An 18,832-nucleotide genomic window follows, 5' to 3' on the forward strand; every position below is an offset into this window, starting at 1 on the left:
CTGCATGTTTCCACTCGGGAGGTTTAAACAATCACAACCCAGTGCCATGGTTTAAGGGTGTGCCCATATGAGATAAAACTACAGTGAAAACCCAGTGGTTTTTTTTTTTTTTTTCAGAGAATATAAATCTATAGTTTTATTAAGACAAAAACTGACAGTGTGGTATGAAGTTTACATTTAAACAAAGTTTTCACAGAAACCTAACACATGCCTACAGAGATTTTTACAATGCAGCTCTAGATGCAGGTCTAGACCATGTCAAGAACTGATGGATCTTAGGAATCAAGACGGAACATCTTGGGTCTCAGTTAATTCTTAGGATTAAAAAAAAAAAAAAAAGGTTTGGTGTTTTAAAGTAAACCACTGCCCCAGTATGAATGATTATTCTTCTCCTGAGACCAGGGCTTCTGAAATTCAACCCTTGAATAGTTTCAATGAAACTTGTGCTGTCAGTGACTGAACCCTGCCACCCATGGTTTCAGAGTTCAAAATTCAAAACAAACCAGAGGCTTCAAGAGTTTGCTACCTTAAGAGTATGGGTCCTTGTTTTTCCCTACTCTGCCATCTCCTGTACCACTCTCTTCCCCTCTTCCAATACCTCAGCCAGTGGTTTGGATGGATAAGCTGATACAACTTCATAATTGGAAAAGAAAGGGTCTTCTTGTCTAATTTCAAGAATTAGCACCTCTGAGACAGAATGCTCTATCTGCCTGTGTACATTCTCCCTCCCCAGTCAGTCTCCATCTCCACAACGGCAGCTTTGGTAACTTGTGAACTGGCTTAGTTCTCTGTGGGGGACATTAAGCTCAGGCAGGGAACACCTTGGCTTACAGGTTTCAGGCATTCACAGCTTTTAAACAGTCTCTCGCAGTCCCCATTTATGGTGTCAATGACATTTTTTTGAAAAGGTAAAATATCCTGGACATAGAACCAAATCTTCAGTTAGTTGTTCTCTCTACTGTTTCATCATTTCCCCAATCAAGCCCCAAATTTTAATCAAAATGATCCAACCCATTTCCCTTTCTCCCTATCCCATCCCTCCCACCCCTAAATAATACACCAGTAATAGCCAAAAACTACACACATGCTACGCTGTAAAAACGCAGAGTTAACACTATTGGGAAGAAGGCTGTGGGTTGTGGAGATGCTCTTTGAAGACCTACAGTATCTTTTTGTTCTCCCACACACCCAATTCTGCAAGTTTTGTCCTTCATAGAAGGCCCTTTGCTTCTCTCAGCAAAGCACAGAATGGGCTGCCTTGAAACACTTCTCCCCATTCCCCTCCACTGGGATGGGTGTGTGAACTACATAGCTTGGAACAGCTTAAAGCACTTGGGCTGCTGCAGGGCACAGAAACTATACTGGCTCTTCAAAGGACATCTTCTCAAGCCACCTCTATGGTGTCAAGACAAGTAGAACTTCTCCCCTCCTCACTTGAAACCCACAGTCGGATGTGACGGGGCTGGTACTCAAGAGACTTAATTCTTGTCATCTTTTTTGTCGTCATCCTCCGAGGGATAGGAGTGCCACGTCAGCCTTTCCTCATAGAAGGAAATGACAACCTGTGGGCACTTGACATTGGCTTCCTTGGCAGGGACCAGGTCGGCCTCATCAGAGTTTTTCCATTTCATCAGGAACATGAGTTCTCCACTTGAGTCTGTAGCTCCAATGATCCGTTCCGGCTCCAAACCCCGGGCAAAGCCTCGTGGCTTTTCTGACTCTTCTTTCTTCTTCTGTGGTTTGCTCTCTTCTCCCTTATCTTCAGAAACAGAATCAGCTTTGCGCTTGCCTCCCTCTGACTTATCTGTCTCGTGTGCTGTTTTCTGTGACTGCAGAAACTCAGCAATGAGGTCAGGGCAATCCAGATTCTCTTCTGGTTCCCACGTATTGTCTTCATCTGAGAAACCTTTCCACTTTAGGAGGTACTCCACTTTGCCCTTTACAACTCGACAGTCAAGAACTTTTTCCACCACATATTCCTCTTCCTCCTCTTCTAGCACCTCCTCCACTTTCTTCTTGAAAACCCAGTGTTTTTTCATCGCCAAAGGCAGCAGTGGTGCCTGGGGGAGCAGGGCAGTGGCACAGAGCACGGGTCCTGGCAGGCCTTTCTGTCCAGGTTGGTGGCTGCATGGGTGTTGAGCTCTACAGACACTTTGTACACTTGGATTCATATACAAAGATTAAAAGACAATGAAGTACCTCACACACACAGCCTATGTCACAGTAAAACGTAAAAAGAACGCCAGAAAGCACATTCCCTAGAGGGTGGGGTTCCCGCTCCTCTGCAGGCCCCAGGGACGGGGGTCCACCCCAGCCAGCAGAGTGCTCACAGAAAGGTTTTTCTGCTCGCGTCTTCCCTTACCAGCCTCACCCAACACTTGAGTGGTTTAAGGGAAAACGGTGTCACAGTTTTCACCTGTCAGCACCAAACAGGCCACTAGTTTGCCAGCCTGGGCTGCTTTGTCCCTGCTTCCCACAGACCCCTCAGGCACTAAGTTCTGTAGGTCTGGTTCAGAATCTCACGTCATTTGTGAGTTATGGAGATCCAAAGATGGGCCTTTTTTTTTTTTTTTGGACAGGCAGAGTGGACAGTGAGAGAGAGAGAGAGACATAGAGAAAGCTCTTCCTTTGCCGTTGGTTCACCCTCCAATGGCCGCTGGCACACCGTGCTGATCTGAAGCCAGGAGCCAGGTGTTTCTCCTGGTCTCCCATGGGGTGCAGGGCCCAAGGACTTGGGCCATCCTCCACTGCACTCCCGGGCCACAGCAGAGAGCTGGCCTGGAAGAGGGGCAACTGGGACAGAATCCGGCACCCCGACCAGGACTAGAACCCAGTGTGCTGGCGCCGCAGGCGGAGGATTAGCCTATTGAGCCGCGGCGCCGGCCCAAAGCTGGGTCTTTTAAAGAGAAATCACTTGTAGGTTTCTCATGGGACGTGAGCTTCGTTGGCTGGTGTTGGTGCAGTGGTTCAAGGGCAGGTCCAAAGGCGCTAGTTTCCTTGGGCTTTCAATAGTCTACTTAAGGCTTTCTACTTCAACATTGAGTTCCAGCTGGGGGACAAAGGACAAAGGGGCAGCTCTCAGACACTTCTGGGCTACTCTCAGGGAGCTTCCTGGAATCAGACACATCCGGGCCTCTCGCAAGGAGTTCTGCAAGGCCAGCAGCAATTCTCCCTCCCATCTTGTTGCATCCTCGTCGTAAAGGGAGCCTGGAAACTTGGTCATCTTGGATGAGCACATTGCTGCACCAGGCAAAACCATTTAAGAGTATCCGTAAGAACAACATGAAGCCTGCTGTTGTCCTGTTAATATTAAAAATTTATTTTGGAGACAGAGTCCCCTCTGCTGATTCACTCCCCCACCCCCCGCCCCAACTGCTCATGAGTCAGAGCTGGGCTTCACAGAGGCCAGGAAGTAGGAACTCAGCTCAGGTCTCCCCCACCTCCAGGATCCACATTAGCAGGAAGCTGGAGGCAGGAGTCAGAGACAGGTATTGAACCCAGATATTTCCTGTAAGGAACAAAGGTGCCCTAACTCGCATTATAACTTCTTGGCCAAATCCCTATACCCAGGGTGGACTGTGTGTGTGTGTGTGTGTGGCCATTTTATTGGAAAGGTGGAGAGGTACGGAGAGACAGAGATCTTCCATTTGCTGTTAACTCCCCTAATGCCTGCTGAAGCCCAGAACTCAGCCCAGGGCTCCCATGGGAGTGTCAGGGACCCAAGCCATCACCTGCTCCTCCCAGGGGCTCATGAGCAGGAAGTGGGATTGGAAGCACAGAACAGGGACCTCAACTGGGCACTGTTATGGGATGCAGACGTTGGAGCAGCAGCTGAGCCACTGTGCCCCATGCCCTCTTTCTGGGTGCATGTTTCAAAACAACTCTATCCAGAGAAAAATAAATGATCATCCTAAGCCAGAAGTCCCCAAGGCTAGTCTGAGGCCTAGCAAGGACTTGCAGGACCCTGAAACACTGCAATGTTCACGGCTAGAGATGGTGACAGTGAGAAGGGCGCAGTTAAAGTCAGCAGAGGGGAAATGCACGTGGGTGACATCCAGGACCACCTGGGCACAGCCTGCAGGTGTCTGCTGGTGGAGTCACGTGGTGCACACCCAGTTCTCTGGAAATGAGTGACAACATGCAAAATACTGCTGCCCAGGGAGCCCCACCCCCTGGTGTCCAGGGCCTTTTCTTTTTTCAAGGACTTATTTATTTAACAGAGAGAGGGAGAGGGCTTTCACTTACTGGTTCACCCCCCAAGTGGCTGCAAAGGCAAGGGCTGAGCCAAGGCGAAGCCAGGAGCTTCATTTGGGTCTGACATGGGTGGCAGAAGTCCAAACACTTGGGCCATCTGCTGCGTCCCCAGGCCAATAGCTGGGAGCTGGATTGGAAGTGGAGCAGCCAGCGCATGAGCCAGCACCCGTATGGGATGTCGGTGTGGCAACTTCACCCGCTACACCAAACGCCTGCCCCACCCCGGGCTGGGCCCGAGTCCTGCAGAGCCCAGAGGTAGCTCATGGTCCACGGTCAGGCTTCCAATGTTGTTAGCAGAAATCTCCCAGCAGACTAACTGCTCAGACACCGCCAAGGCGGCAGCGCCCCCTCCCCAAGAGCTCCAAAGCCTTCCCCAGGAAGGGGCCGGTCCTGGACAGAGGTCACGCTTTGGAGGGAGCCGGCTTTGGGCCACGTGAGCCTGCTGAGCTGACCCAGAACTGCACCCTTAACGTGAATGTCGAGGGTTAGCGCGTGCCAGCGTAACGATGAGAGACCTGGGCTCTGTGGCGCGCTCAGGACAGCCGTGCGTTTGCACTAAGCCACCACCAGTGTGCAGAACAGAGCGACAGCTGCAGACCTAACTCCGCGGTAGCTGTGTCGCCCTCTCTGCAACTCCAGGATCTCTTTAACAGCGCACTTCGCATGGCTCCGGTAATCGGTCGCCGTGCAGCAGACCTCATCCTTCCGCGATCACACGGAGCGCAGGCTGCATCCGAAATACTTACACGGAGGGGAACCAGCAGCGGCTGTGCGCGTGCGCAGGGGGACTGAGTGTGGGGCGGGGCGCTGGCTCTGCGCGTGCGCGGAGGCCCCAAGGGGGGGCGGGGCGTACACAGGCCCCGGCGCAGACTCGGAGCGCAGTGACGTCCTACGCAGCAGGGCGGGCGCGAGTGCTCCTGGGGCGGCGGTGCCGCGGTGGGAGCTGGCGTGGGCCGGTGCGTGAGGCGGCGAGCGTGTGGTGGAACGCCCTGGCGGCAGAGCTGGGCAGGGCCGCCGCGCGGGAGTCCGTGGGGACAGGTTCCGGGATTTCAGGGAAGGAGCGTGTCCGGAAGTTCCCAGAGCGGAGGGCGTGTGGGACCCCTGCCCCGTCCGTCAGCCCTGAGGCCCGGCCCTGACCCTGACCCCGACCCTGCTGCGCGGGCCGGGCGGTCCTGGGGGGACCCTGCCCTGTCCGTCAGCCCTGAGGCCCGGCCCTGACCCCGACCCCCCTGCGCGGGCCCGGGCGGTCCTGGGGGGACCTTGCCCTGTCCATCAGCCCTGAGAGGCCCGGCCCTGACCCTGACCCCGACCCCCCTGCGCGGCCCGGGCGGTCCTGGGGGGACCCTGCCCTGTCCGTCAGCCCTGAGGCCCGGCCCTGACCCTGACCCCGACCCCCCTGCGCGGGCCCGGGCGGTCCTGGGGGGACCCTGCCCTGTCCGTCAGCCCTGAGGCCCGGCTGCGAGGTGCGCGGTCCCGGGGGGCACCCTGTCCGGCGGTCCGGCCACCCTGGCGGGACCCTGCCCCCTTCACTGGTCTTCGGTGCTTGGCCACACGGACTTGAGGGGACACGGGCTGGAGCGGAAGCTGGCCGAGTCTGGGCGATAGGGCCGGACCCGGAGGAAACCCGGGAGACCCACGCAAGTCGCGCGGGTGCCATCGGTGCAGTGCGCTGTCCCGCGACCAGGAGGGTGACCCAGGCCGCCGCCGCCATCAGGTGCTGGGTGACAGGTTGCCCGCGCATTTTATATTTATGTTTCAAATCTACATTTCAGAAGTAATCATAGCAGAAATTCTATGAAATTACTAGAAGTAGCTTTTTAAATTAGTGACATTTCCTCTTTTAAAAAGTTAAAACCTGCTTTGGTGTGGAAAGGAGAGAGAAGCGTTTATAAAATCCGGGTCACCCCACCAGCAGTGCTTTCACTTTAGAGTTAGCGTGGTCTGTGTGTGCGAGGTTGGTGACAGCCACGTGACACAGGTGTGAAGCAGGAAGGAGCTGTGTGGCAGCAGGTGTGCGGAGGCTGGGCGTGCAAGGAGACAGGCGGTCAGAGGCGGCCTCTGCTGTCCTCGCTGGGGACGCCCTTGTGCGGCCTCCTCGTCCGCCGGGCCTGGCCCTGCTCCCGAGTGCCCTCTGCAGAGCCTTCCTTCCATTGCGTTGCTCAGGCCCTCTGACCTGAGCACTGACCGGCAAACAGTCCCTCGGTTTTCCCTGCTCCAGACCAGCCCGTGCTTTTCTTCCAGAGTAGCCAAAAACAGTGCTTCCGCAGTATCACGCTGTGGTAAAAGCAAGACAAGGAGGTTCTCCATGCTCGGCACTGTGTCCAGGGTCAGTGGGGAAGTGGTGGTAGCATAGATCATTTCTGCGATGTACGTGATCGATTCCAGGAAACGGCAGTCAGCGCCTGCACACGCCGCAGCCCCGCTGTTGCACAGTCAGTGATGCCGTCGCGACGCTCACCAGCAATTAGGCCCTTGACCACACTGCACGGCTTTGTGGATTCCTGAGCAGAGCCCCCAGCGGCTCACTCGCCCAGGAGAGGGCACGTGGGGCCCAGGGGCTGGGGTGTGTGTGTGTGGATTGAGCTTCTGGCAGAACTGACCTGCGTGAAACAGGAAAAAGAACATATGATCCACAGTATACTTGCTTGTCAGCTGGTTCAGGCTCTCGGGGAACGTAGTCCCTCCAAGGCTGTAGTTCCCACAGTACACCGCCTTGGGGTTTGTGTCTGCGGGGCAGGGGGAGCCCCACCACACCCCTGAAGACGGAGCATAGCGATGCATTTTCTCCTGGGTTCGAGAGGGTTCTAGCGTAACTACGTTTCCTGGTTAGACTTGGAAGCGGTTGTGTGGCGTGAATTACTTGGAGCAGACCTTTCTGATCTGTCGTTGGCTTGCTTGCCGTTGGATGCTGTTTCCGCTGCAGATTTCTCTTTTTGTGTGCATCTTCTGATTTACAGAATTTTGGCTGTAAATATAATATTATACAGAGATACGTATCATTTAATGTCCTGTTTTTCCATGTACATATTATTACTTTCTGTATTAGTACATAGACTGATTTCTGCATTCTGTTCAATTCACCATATTTGGTATTTTTAATTCGTTTTTCTTTAAAAGGCAGATACATGCGCACACACATACGTGGGGAGAAAGAGAGACAGAGAATACCTTCCATTCATTGATTTACTCCCCTGTCACTCACAACCAGGGCTGGACCAGGCCAAGCCAGGAGCCAAGAGCTTGAGCTGGATCTCACAGGGGTGGCAGGGCCTGGGGCACTTGTGCACCTGCGGCCTTCCAGGGTGTGCACCAGCAGGCAGAAGTGAGGCCAGGACTCGAACAAACCCCTGTGCTCCCACAGTGGATGCAGCCGCTCCCACCGGCTCCATTGCAAGCATCAGCCCCATATGCTCATTTCATTTTGTCTTCCAGGGAAAGTCTGACGTTGTGGGAGGTGTTCTCAACACAATAGGTAATTTTGTCTTTTTTTAAAAAATATTTGTTATTTGAAAGTCAGAGTTACACAGAGAGAAGGAAAGGCAGAGAGAGAGGGTCTTCCATTTGCTGGTTTACTCCCCAAGTGGCCACTGTGGCCAGAGCTGTGCCAATCCAAAGCCAGGAGCCAGGCGCTTCTTCCTAGTCTCCCACGTGGGTGCAGGGGCCCAAGCACTTGAGCCATCTTCTAGTGCTTTCCCAGGCCATAACGGAGAACTGGATTGGAAGTGGAGCAGCTGGGACACGAACCGGCGTCCATATGGGATCAGGCACTGCAGGTGGAGGCTTTACCCGCTACGCCACAGCACCGGCCCCGACATATGGCCGTTTTCACTGATATGGAAGCATACTGGTTTGGATTTAATATTTCAAAACCTGTGAGTTTGAGATGAACACTGAAATTATATAATTTGTATGAAAATGAAACGTTTTATAAATTGATTAAAAGAATTCAAAATAAATGAAAATGAAAACTGGATTCCCTCTTATAATTGAGTTTATTTTGGAGGTCAAAACTTACTTGCTTTGAATTATTTCATGTTTCAAAAGAATTACCCAGAAAAGATAATAATTCATATTTATCAAGTGGGAAATTAAAAGTCTTACTTTATTAAAAATAAAATTATGTAGGCTCGTCTAGAAAAGGTTTAATACTGAAGTCGCAGCCATGTCTGATCCCTCCAAGCAGACTACACAGAACCGGGGCGCGTTAAGCTCAGGGTTAGGGCGGACCCATCCAGGCAGGGCCGAGACGTCCCGCCCGCAGCCAGAGAGGCAGAGGCAGGCGGACGGACGGACGGACGGACGGGCCGCGGCGCCTGCGCCTGGCCATGCACCGCCTGCGGCTGAGGCGGGCCCGGGAGCGGCAGGCTGCAGGCGCGGACCCCGAGTTCCGTGAGTCCTGGGCTGGGGTCGGGGATGTCGGCGCCTCCTGGCACTGGGGCGGGCGCGCGGTTGGGCAGGTGCGTCGGGACCGCAGCCCCAGTCTCCCGCCCTCGGGCAGTCCCGGCCCCTGCCGCAGGCTGTGCGTGGAGGAGAGCCTGCACTCCCCCAGGCAGGAGGCTCTCCAGGGAAATGATTGAGACGTCCGCAAGCTGGAGCTTCCCGCGGCCGCCCCCTGCGTCCTGCCCGGCCAGCGCTCTGCGGCCCCTGCGCGTGGCGCTGCCAGGTGCGCGCGCAGGCCTGCGCGCCTCCTGGAGGACTGAAATCGCACTTCTCTGTGCACGCCGCCTGCAGACCCGTGGGTTTCTCTGGCTACTTTGGTTTCTTTGCCTCTCCACGAAGATTTTGGAATCCGCGTCTCTGCAGTGACAGAATGTTCGCTGGCACCTGACCCGTAGTGCACTGCGGGGACTCCTGACAGTCTGCTAGTCTGTGGGCTTGGAATACCTTTCTGGTCATTTTAGTCGTCTTTGATTTCTTCCTTCCTTCCTTCCTTCCTTCCTTCCTTCCTTCCTTCCTTCCTTCCTTCCTTCCTTCCTTCCTTCCTTCCTTTCTTCCTTTCTTCCTTTCTTCCTTTCTTCCTTTCTTCCTTCCTTCCTTTCTTTCTTCCTTCCTTTCTTTCTTCCTTCCTTTCTTTCTTCCTTCCTTTCTTTCTTCCTTCCTTCCTTTCTTCCTTCCTTCCTTTCTTCCTTCCTTCCTTTCTTCCTTCCTTCCTTCCTTTCTTCCTTCCTTCCTTCCTTCCTTCCTTCCTTTCTTCCTTCCTTCCTTCCTTCCTTTCTTCCTTCCTTTCTACCTTCCTTTCTTCCTTCCTTTCTTTCTTCCTTCCTTTCTTCCTTCCTTCCTTTCTTCCTTCCTTTCTTCCTTCCTTTCTTCCTTCCTTTCTTTCTTCCTTCCTTTCTTTCTTCCTTTCTTTCTTTCTTTCTTTCTTTCTTTCTTTCTTTCTTTCTTTCTTTCTTCTTTTCTTCTTTTTTTTTGTATGTGGAAACTACATGTCTTGTTGGATACATAGGCAAAATTTTTTTACTGTGATCAGCATTGATTTTTTTTAAATTATTTATTTATTTGAAAGGCAGAGTTCCAGAGAGAGGGGGAGAAAAACAGATAAAGATCTTCGATCCACTGGGGGGTCACTCCCCAAATGTCCATAATGGCTGGGGCTGTGCCAGGCCCAAGCTAGGAGACAGGAGCATCTTCAAGGTCTCCCCCATGGGTGCAGGGGCACAGGGATTTGGCCATCCTCTGCTGCTTTCCCAGGCCCATTAGCAGGGAGCTGGATCAGAAGTGGAGCAGGGAGGACTTGAATGGCACCAGTATGGGATGTCAGCGCTGCCAATGGCAGCTTAACCCACTGTGCCACAGCACCAACCCCTCCCAAGCATTATGTTTTAAATCTTGGTTTTCATTTGTTTTTTAGCTGGCATCTAGAAACATGACTGACAGTTACGTCCTGGCCTTATGTCCTGTAGCTTTGCTGGACTTGCTGGTCACCTCCAGGAGTTGTTCTGCGCCTTTCTCTGGACTCTGTAAGCAAGTAGTCTGCAACCAGAGCAGAGGCCTTGGGCTTTTCCAGGTCCGGTGTCTTTCTTCTGCTTTTATAACCGCTGACCTGAACCCTGGGAACCTGTTCTATCGATGACAGTTTGTGGCTGATGACAAGCGTATGAGAGCACTGTTAGTAAAGAATTCTATGGGAAGAAGTGAAGAGACAAAAATGCCAGCACCTGATGGACCAGGCAGGCGGCTCAGTAAGGGCTGAGAGCCCAGCTGCGTTCAGACTGGGCTTTTTATGGACCCAACGTGGGTTCCCCTTTCTTCTCCCCTCCTCCCCATCCTGGGGAGTGTGTGTGTTGGGAGTTTGGATGTGGGATTCCCTAAACAAACCCCACTGGACAGTACTGGCCATCGAAGTTCTTAGCTGGAGAAGCAAATGACTCCTTCAGTGCAGTGATTCTAACCTTGTTGGACCAGCTGTACCGCTCCCTCAGGTCAGTGAATTCCTTTTGCTGAAGGCCAGGCAAGGGCGCCTTGGCTGGGGGAGACAGACAGGGGCTGGGCCCTGCTCTCAGGATGTGTTTCCTCGCTCCATTGCATGTAACTTTGTTTTAGAACTTCTGTTAAACTCGGAGGCTGCTCGCTACCTAGCTGCCTTAATGCTTTGACTGTCTCGTCTCACCAGCTAGGACTTTCAGCACAGTATTTTATGGGAGAGCTGAGAGTGCTGAGCTCTGCTCTTGGGCTTGTGTTTTTTGTTTGCTTGTTTTTAAGATTTATTTATTTGAGAGGCAAAATTACAGAGAGAGGGAAAGACAGAGAGAGAAAGGTCTTCCATCTGCTGGTTCACTCCCCAAATGGCAACAACTGGAGTTGATCTGATCCGAAGCCAGGAGCCAGGAGCTTCTTCCAGGTCTCCCTTGTGAGTGCAGGAGCCCACACGCTTGGGCCATCTTCCACTGCTTTCCCAGGCCAGAAGCAGAGGGCTGGATTGGAAAAGGAGCAATTGGAACACGAACTGGCACCCATGTGGGATGCTGGTGCTGCAGGGGGAGGCTTACTCTACTGTGCCACAGCGCAGCCGCTCACTCGTCTTAGCTGCAGAAGCACGCGCACTCCAGGACGAGTGGGTCTCTAGCTGTCAGTTCTTCCTCAACTCCCTCACCAGGCACAGTCTGCAGACAGCTGTGTGTCTTTTTGTTTTCTTATTCTTGAATGGATATTATGTTTTTCTGAATGCTTCTTCCATGTCATTGATAAGATCACGTGTTTTTTCTTCTGTAGGCTGTTGATATGCATGATTACATAACTGATTGTCAGGCTGAGCCAGCCCTGCACCCTCAGGCTGAGCCCCGCCTGGTCAAGGTGTGATTGACTTTGTATTTGTCACTGGGTGTGGTTTGATAACTTGGAGGAGTTCTGCACGCTATGTTCACGGGGATATTGGCTTTTAGCTTTCTACCCTTACAACGGCTTTGACCTCCCCCTACCCCCGCCGTGTTCCGTCAGGGATGGGGTCCAGTTGCTGTTTACCTGTAAACATTTCGTAAAATTCACCAGTGAAGCCATATGACCTTGGAAATTTATTTTTGGAATATTTTAAGCTAAAAATTTAATTTTCTTAATTACTACAGGGTCACGCAGATTATGTGTACAATCTTGAGTGAATTCTGGTGGTTTGTGGTTTTGTGGAATTGTTGAATTTGTGTGGGTGGCGTTGGTCATGGAAGTCCCCTGTCATCTTTTTCACGTCAGGGCACTGCAGAGACGCGTGCTGTTTCATTCCTAGCGTTGGCCATTTGCATCTGCTCTCTTTCCTCACGGTCACGGTGGCTACAGGTTGTGATTTAGCGATGTCCCCATAGAACCAGCTTCTGGTTTTGCTGACCTTTTGTGTTGTTTTGTGGTTTTCAATTTCATTGGTTACCGCTTTTACTTTTGCGATTTTTCTCCTGTCTGATGCTTTGGGTTTATTTTGCTTTTCCCTTTTTGCCTCTCTTAAAGTAGGAAATTAGTTTCTTAATTTGAGGCCTTTGTTCTTTTCTTTTGAAATTATTTAATGCTGTAAATTTTCCTCTAATCATGTTTTAACTTCATCTCACACATTTTGATGTAGTTTATTTTTTCAAAATACTTTAAATTTCCTTTGAGATTTTCTTTTTCTTTTTTTTTTTTTTTTTGACAGAGTGGATAGTGAGAGAGAGAGAGACAGAGAGAAAGGTCTTCCTTTGCCGTTGGTTCACCCTCCAATGGGCGCCACAGCCGGCACGCTGCGGCCGGTGCACCGCGCTGATCCGAAGGCAGGAGCCAGGTGCTTCTCCTGGTCTCCCATGTGGGTGCAGGGCCCAAGTACTTGGGCCATCCTCCACTGCACTCCCGGGCCACAGCAGAGAGCTGGCCTGGAAGAGGGGCAACAGGGAAAGAATCCGGTGCCCCGACCGGGACTAGAACCCGGTGTGCTGGCACCGCAAGGTGGAGGGTTACCCTAGTGAGCCACGGCGCCGGCCGAGATTTGCTTTTTAACCTGTAGTCCAAGAATTATTTTTGATGGGAAGATCTGATAATCCTAGGCCTGCAAGCCCTCTTGGCAATTCTTTGGAATTGGGTATGGACACCGCCACCCCGTCCGTGCAGCATGCCAACAGTGTGCAGTGTGCCAACAGTTATTCACAGCGTCCTAGCGCTCTCAGGTCCGTGGGTGAGTGGATGCTGGTGGCACTGGCTGAGTGGAAGGTCAGGCTGGTGAGCTATGGGAGGCCTTCCAGATGCCACCGTGCAGCCAGAAGGCCCTGGCCAGGAGTATCACCGTGTCCTGGGATTTACAGGGAACCTGATCTGGGTACAGTAATGAAGCAGGGAGCCTGCTGACCAGAGCAGGTCAGCCGGTGACGTGGGGTGGGGAGGCCGCGATGAGGAGGGGATGTGAGCTGGAGGACACTGTGTGGGGAGGACTGGATGGTCAGGATGGCAGTGTCTACACAGCACGGGGAGGGCTGGATGGTCAGGATGGCAGTGTCTACACAGCACGGGGAGGACTGGATGGTCAGGGGCAGTGTCTACACAGTATGGGGAGGACTGGATGGTCAGGACAGCAGTATCTACACAGCACCGGGAGGACTGGATGGTCAGTATGGCAGTGTCTACACAGCATGGGGAGGACTGCATGGTGAGGGTAATGTCCACACAGCATGAGGAGGACTGGATGGTCAGGGGCAGTGTCTACACAGTATGGGGAGGACTGGATGGTCAGGGGCAGTATCTACACAGCACCGGGAAGACTGGATGGTCAGGGGCAGTGTCTACACAGCACGGGGAGGACTGGATGGTCAGGATGGCAGTGTCTACACAGCACGGGGAGGACTGGATGGTCAGGGGCAGTGTCTACACAGTACGGGGAGGGCTGGATGGTCAGGATGGCAGTGTCTACACAGCACGGTGAGGGCTGGATGGTCAGGATGGCAGTGTCTACACAGCACAGGGAGGACTGGATGGTCAGGGGCAGTGTCTACATAGCATGCGGAGGACTAGATGGTCAGGATGGCAGTGTCTACACAGCATGGTGAGGGCTGGATGGTCAGGATGGCAGTGTCTACACAGCACAGGGAGGACTGCATGGTCAGGGGCAGTGTCTACACCGCACAGTGAGGACTGGATGGTCAGGATGGCAGTGTCTACACAGCACGGGGAGGACTGGATGGTCAGGATGGCAGTGTCTACACAGTATGGGGAGGACTGGATGGTCGGGGCAGTGTGTACACAGCACGGTGAGGACTGGATGGTCAGGATGGCAGTGTCTACACAGCATGGTGAGGGCTGGATGGTCAGGGGCAGTGTCTACACAACACGGGAGGACTGCATGGTGAGGGGCAGTGTCTACACAGCACGGGGAGGACTGGATGGTCAGGATGGCAGTGTCTACACAGCACGGTGAGGGCTGGATGGTCAGGGGCAGTGTCTACACAGAACGGGGAGGACTGGATGGTCAGGATTGCAGAGTCTACACAGCATGGGGAGGACTGGATGGTCAGGATGGCAGTGTCTACACAGCACGGGGAGGACTGGATGATCAGGACAGCAGTGTCTACACAGCACGGGGAGGACTGGATGGTCAGGGGCAGTGTCTGCACAGCATGGGGAGGACTGGATGGTCAGGGGCAGTATCTACACAGCACGGGGAGGACTGAATGCTCAGGGGCAGTGTCTACACAGCATGCGGAGCCCTGGATGGTCAGGGGCAGTGTCTACACAGCACAGGGAGGACTGCATGGTCAGGGGCAGTGTCTACACAGTATGGGGAGGACTGGATGGCAGGACAGCAATATCTACACAGCACCGGGAGGACTGGATGGTCAGGGGCAGTGTCTACACAGCACGGGGGGGACTGGATGGTCAGGGGCAGTGTCTACACAGTACGGGGAGGGCTGGATGGTCAGGATGGCGGTGTCTACACAGTATGGGGAGGACTGGATGGTCAGGGGCAGTGTCTACACAGTATGGGGAGGACTGGATGGTCAGGGGCAGTATCTACACAGCACCGGGAAGACTGGATGGTCAGGGGCAGTGTCTACACAGCACCGGGAAGACTGGATGGTCAGGGGCAGTGTCTACACAGCACGGGGAGGACTGGATGGTCAGGGGCAGTGTCTACACAGCACGGTGAGGGCTGGATGGTCAGGATGGCGGTGTCTACACAGCACGGGGAGGACTGGATACTCAGGGGCAGTGTCTACACAGCACGGGGAGGACTGGATGGTCAGGGGCAGTGTCTACACAGTATGGGGAGGACTGGATGGTCAGGACAGCAGTATCTACACAGCACCGGGAGGACTGGATGGTCAGGATGGCAGTGTCTACACAGCATGGGGAGGACTGCATGGTGAGGGTAGTGTCCACACAGCACGGGGAGGACTGGATGGTCAGGGGCAGTGTCTACACAGTACGGGGAGGGCTGGATGGTCAGGATGGCAGTGTCTACACAGCACGGTGAGGGCTGGATGGTCAGGATGGCAGTGTCTACACAGCACAGGGAGGACTGGATGGTCAGGGGCAGTGTCTACACAGTATGGGGAGGACTGGATGGTCAGGGGCAGTGTCTACATAGCATGCGGAGGACTAGATGGTCAGGATGGCAGTGTCTACACAGCATGGTGAGGGCTGGATGGTCAGGATGGCAGTGTCTACACAGCACAGGGAGGACTGGATGGTCAGGGGCAGTGTCTACACCGCACAGTGAGGACTGGATGGTCAGGATGGCAGTGTCTACACAGCACGGGGAGGACTGGATGGTCAGGGGCAGTGTCTATACAGTACGGGGAGGGCTGGATGGTCAGGATGGCAGTGTCTACACAGCACGGTGAGGGCTGGATGGTCAGGATGGCAGTGTCTACACAGCATAGGGAGGACTGGATGGTCAGGGGCAGTGTCTACACAGCATGGGGAGGGCTGGATGGTCAGGATGGCAGTGTCTACACAGCATGGTGAGGACTGGATGGTCAGGATGGCAGTGTCTACACAGCATGCCGAGGACTAGATGGTCAGGATGGCAGTGTCTACACAGCACAGTGAAGACTGGATGGTCAGGGGCAGTGTCTACACCGCACAGTGATGACTCGATGGTCAGGATGGCAGTGTCTACACAGCACGGGGAGGACTGGATGGTCAGGCGTAGTGTCTACACTGCACAGTGAGGACTGGATGGTCAGGGGCAGTGTCTACACAGCACGGGGAGGGCTGGATGGTAAGGGGCATTGTCTACACAGCACGGGGAGGACTGGATGGTTGGGGCAGTGTCTACACCGCACAGTGAGGACTGGATGTCAGGAGGGTGAGCTGAGGGCTGCGTAGGGAGCAGAACTCCTGGACCTGGAGAACTGGAGCAGGTGAGCTGAATGGGTGGGAAAGCTGGATATTTTAAGTGAAGATTTCAGGTGGCGTGGAGTTCCGGTGTTGACTGAGAGTGTGCCCCTTGACTGGGTGGCTGAGGCCAGGTGGGGACAGGTGTTGGGTGTGAATGAGACAGGGAACTGAGAGGCCGACGTCGGGCTTAGTGTCCTCAGCAGTGGTGATGTCACCCCGGTGGTGGCAAGAACAGGAGTAGAAAGAGGATTCCAGGTGCTGGAAGGGACTTGGAAGCCCGTGTCAGTTTGCTGGGACTGCCTTATGAAAGTGGCCCAGAGACACGGAACTACAGAAATGCGTCTTCTCCCAGTTCCAGGGGCTGAGGCCAAGAACCGGTGGACAGGGCTGGTTTCTTTGTGTAGCCGGCGTCCCCCATGGCCTTTGCTCTGTGTCTGCGCTGCACTTGTCTCTCCTGCAGAAGCAGCCCTCAGCTCACATCAGACCTCACGCTGCCTTTACGTTAAGGTCTGATGTTCACAGCTGCGGGGGTGTGGGGCGGCACTGTGACTGTGGGGGACACGGCCCCGCCCCCACACCCTCTCCTGTGGAGGAGCTGCATGGCCAATAAGTCTTAGGAAACCACTCAGCAGCATAGCTACAAACCTGCCCAGTGGGGCCGACGCTGTGGCACCGTGGGTTAAGGCTCTACCTGCTGCACTGGCTTCCCCACGGGCCCTGTTTTGAGTCCCCGCAACTCCACTGCTAACGGCCTGGGAAAGCAGTGGAAGATGGCCCAGTCCTTGGGCCCCTGCACCCACATGGGAGGCCTGGAAGAAGCTCCTGGCTCCTGGCTCCAGATCAGCTCAGATCCAGCTGTTGCAGCCAACTGGGGAGTGAACCAGCAGATGGAAGATTCTCTCTCTCTCTCTCTGTCTCTCTCTCTCTGTAACTCTACCTTTCAAATAAATAAATAAATAAATCTTTTAAAAGTGCCCAGGCACCCCTCCTTGTGGAAATGGCTGCTGTGAGGCAGGCACCATCTGATTTTGCCCCTGTGTTGGGGCCGTCCCGAGAGCCCTCCAGGTCCTCTGCATGACAGAAGCCTCAGTAAATCCCGGGCTGTTCTCTGCTCCTTACCAAGGGCAGGCAGCTGCGGGAGTGCGTGTTTGTGCGTGACGGGCAGTGTTTGCAGTGGGTGTGACCTTTCCTGCAAGTCTCAGCCTTTGTGTATTTATGGGATGGGCTGCATTTTAGGGCTTGGTCCCTGTACGGGTGGCGTCTGTGCAGTGCTGTAGGTGGCAGCTTTATCACTGTGGGCTGACCTGTGGGCCTCTGCCCCAGTGAATCTCACATACATTTTCACCAACAGCAACCCCTGGGAAGGGAGTGCCTCCCCCATTCCACCCCAAGCCAGACACCACATTGCTGCCTTCCGGGTGGGCCTTGTGAATAAGATTTCGTTTGGGACCAGGACACTTGAAGGACGTGGAAGCAGTCGGAGCAGCAGAAGTGGATCTTGACAGGGCAGCTTTGTGAAGTGCTGGGGCCCAGCTGCCCTCTCAAGGGCAGACTGGAAGGCCCAGCCAGTGGTTCCCGCGTCCTGGGGCTTTCTCTTGGGCCTCAGCTCCTGTGCCAGCTGGGCTTGCTCTCTTCCAGTGCTGCCCGACGAGAGATGCTTCCAGGATGCGGCCAGAGGCAACGATCTGGATCTGATGCAGAAGCTGTTCAAGAAGAAGGTTAACATTAATGCTGTTGACAGTGTGAGTGGAGGCCGCAAACGGCAGGTCTCCAAGTGGGCTGGGGGTGCGCAGGTCGCCTGCAAGAACAGTGAGAACGGGTGTGTGGCAGAGACGAGGGCATGGCCTGTTGGTGGTCCCACCAGTGGGATCCAGCCACGGAGCAGACTCTGGGGGCTGTGCACAGGGTTTTACACACATCTGTGGAAAGTCAGGGGGTGGGGTGGTGGAACCTAGTTCAGGATCATGGCCCTGCCTGTTCCTGGCCTCACACATCTGGGAAGGCAGGTATCTCTTGCTGCACAGTCCGAGTGACGTCTCTGGCCAGTGGTGTCCTTTGTGGTTAGGTTTTTCCAAATTTAAAATGCAAGGGAGTGTGTGGATTTTCATTTCACTGCATTTGAAACAGCGCATGTGTGTGGAGCAACGGGGCTGCCGCTGACACCTAGCTCCCCCTGCCGGGCTCAGGGCAGAGGTGCACCTGCCATGCTTTGCCTGCCATGGGGTCTGTGAGGGCTTCTGCCGCCCCTCAAAGGAGCAGTGTGAGTGCTGTGTCAGCTGCGTGCGGTGATTTGTGCAGGGGTGCAAGGTGAATTTCACACTGAGGGAAAGGTCAGCTTAGCCTCCTGCACGTCCAGGCCCTTCTGTGGCGCTGTGTCCCGTGGTCACACAACTTGCAGTATGAAAATAACACATTTTAACCATGGAGAGTTGAGCCTCTGCCTATGGCGGGCATTTGGGGCAGTGATTAAGATGCCACTTGGGATGCCCACATCCCCTGTCAAAGTGCCTGGGTTCACGTCCCAGCTCTGCCTCCAATCCCCGCTTCCTACTGCTCCTCACCCTGGGAGGCAGTGGGTGATGGCTCAAGTGCTCGGGTCCTGCCACCCACGTGGCACAGTCTCTATCACAGGTTGTAAGGAGGTCCACAGTGAGCCTGACAACGGTTTGCTACAAACAGGAACAAGTGGGTATCGTCTTGGCTGGGGGTTCCCCAGTCTCCTGCCACTCTGCCCATGAGCCAGGTGACCCAGGACATGCTGTCATTCCAGGGCAAAGCTTAAAATGTCAGAAAG

The 18,832-nt window shown here is 54.1% G+C and overlaps 1 protein-coding gene, 1 long non-coding RNA gene and 1 pseudogene across 10 annotated transcripts in view; 1 reads left to right on the forward strand and 2 right to left on the reverse strand.

Moving 5' to 3' along the window:
* Positions 1–1,150: 1,150 nt before the first annotated feature.
* Positions 1,151–3,223, reverse strand: LOC138849166 (chromobox protein homolog 1 pseudogene; annotated as a pseudogene). Its single transcript, XR_016220907.1, has 2 exons — positions 3,098–3,223; positions 1,151–2,060 (listed from the first exon to the last, which is right to left on the reverse strand). The product of XR_016220907.1 is annotated as a chromobox protein homolog 1 pseudogene (transcript).
* A 72-nt stretch (positions 3,224–3,295) lies between these two features.
* On the reverse strand, positions 3,296–4,381 carry LOC149122214 (uncharacterized). The gene is made up of 2 exons (XR_016220313.1): positions 4,246–4,381; positions 3,296–3,508 (listed from the first exon to the last, which is right to left on the reverse strand). It is a non-coding gene; the product is annotated as an uncharacterized LOC149122214 (long non-coding RNA).
* A 732-nt stretch (positions 4,382–5,113) lies between these two features.
* ANKDD1B (ankyrin repeat and death domain containing 1B) overlaps positions 5,114–18,832 on the forward strand; it is a 58,004-nt gene continuing 44,285 nt past the window's right edge. For 4 of the 8 annotated variants that reach the window (XM_002723023.6, XM_070056293.2, XM_070056294.2 and 1 more), the window contains exons 1-2: positions 8,486–8,643; positions 17,677–17,780. In XM_002723023.6, the coding sequence (XP_002723069.3) occupies positions 8,580–8,643; positions 17,677–17,780 (168 nt within the window). In that variant the 5' untranslated portion in view covers positions 8,486–8,579. Of the gene's footprint in view, positions 5,211–7,692; positions 7,727–8,485; positions 8,644–17,676; positions 17,781–18,832 lie in introns of those variants that run through there. The other 4 variants (XM_008251117.5, XM_089312875.1, XM_089312876.1 and 1 more) reach the window with 4 other exon arrangements.

Source organism: Oryctolagus cuniculus, chromosome 14 (assembly GCF_051225735.1).
Source record: "Oryctolagus cuniculus isolate XC-2025 breed Fujian yellow rabbit chromosome 14, ASM5122573v1, whole genome shotgun sequence".
Taxonomy (NCBI): Eukaryota; Metazoa; Chordata; class Mammalia; order Lagomorpha; family Leporidae; genus Oryctolagus; species Oryctolagus cuniculus.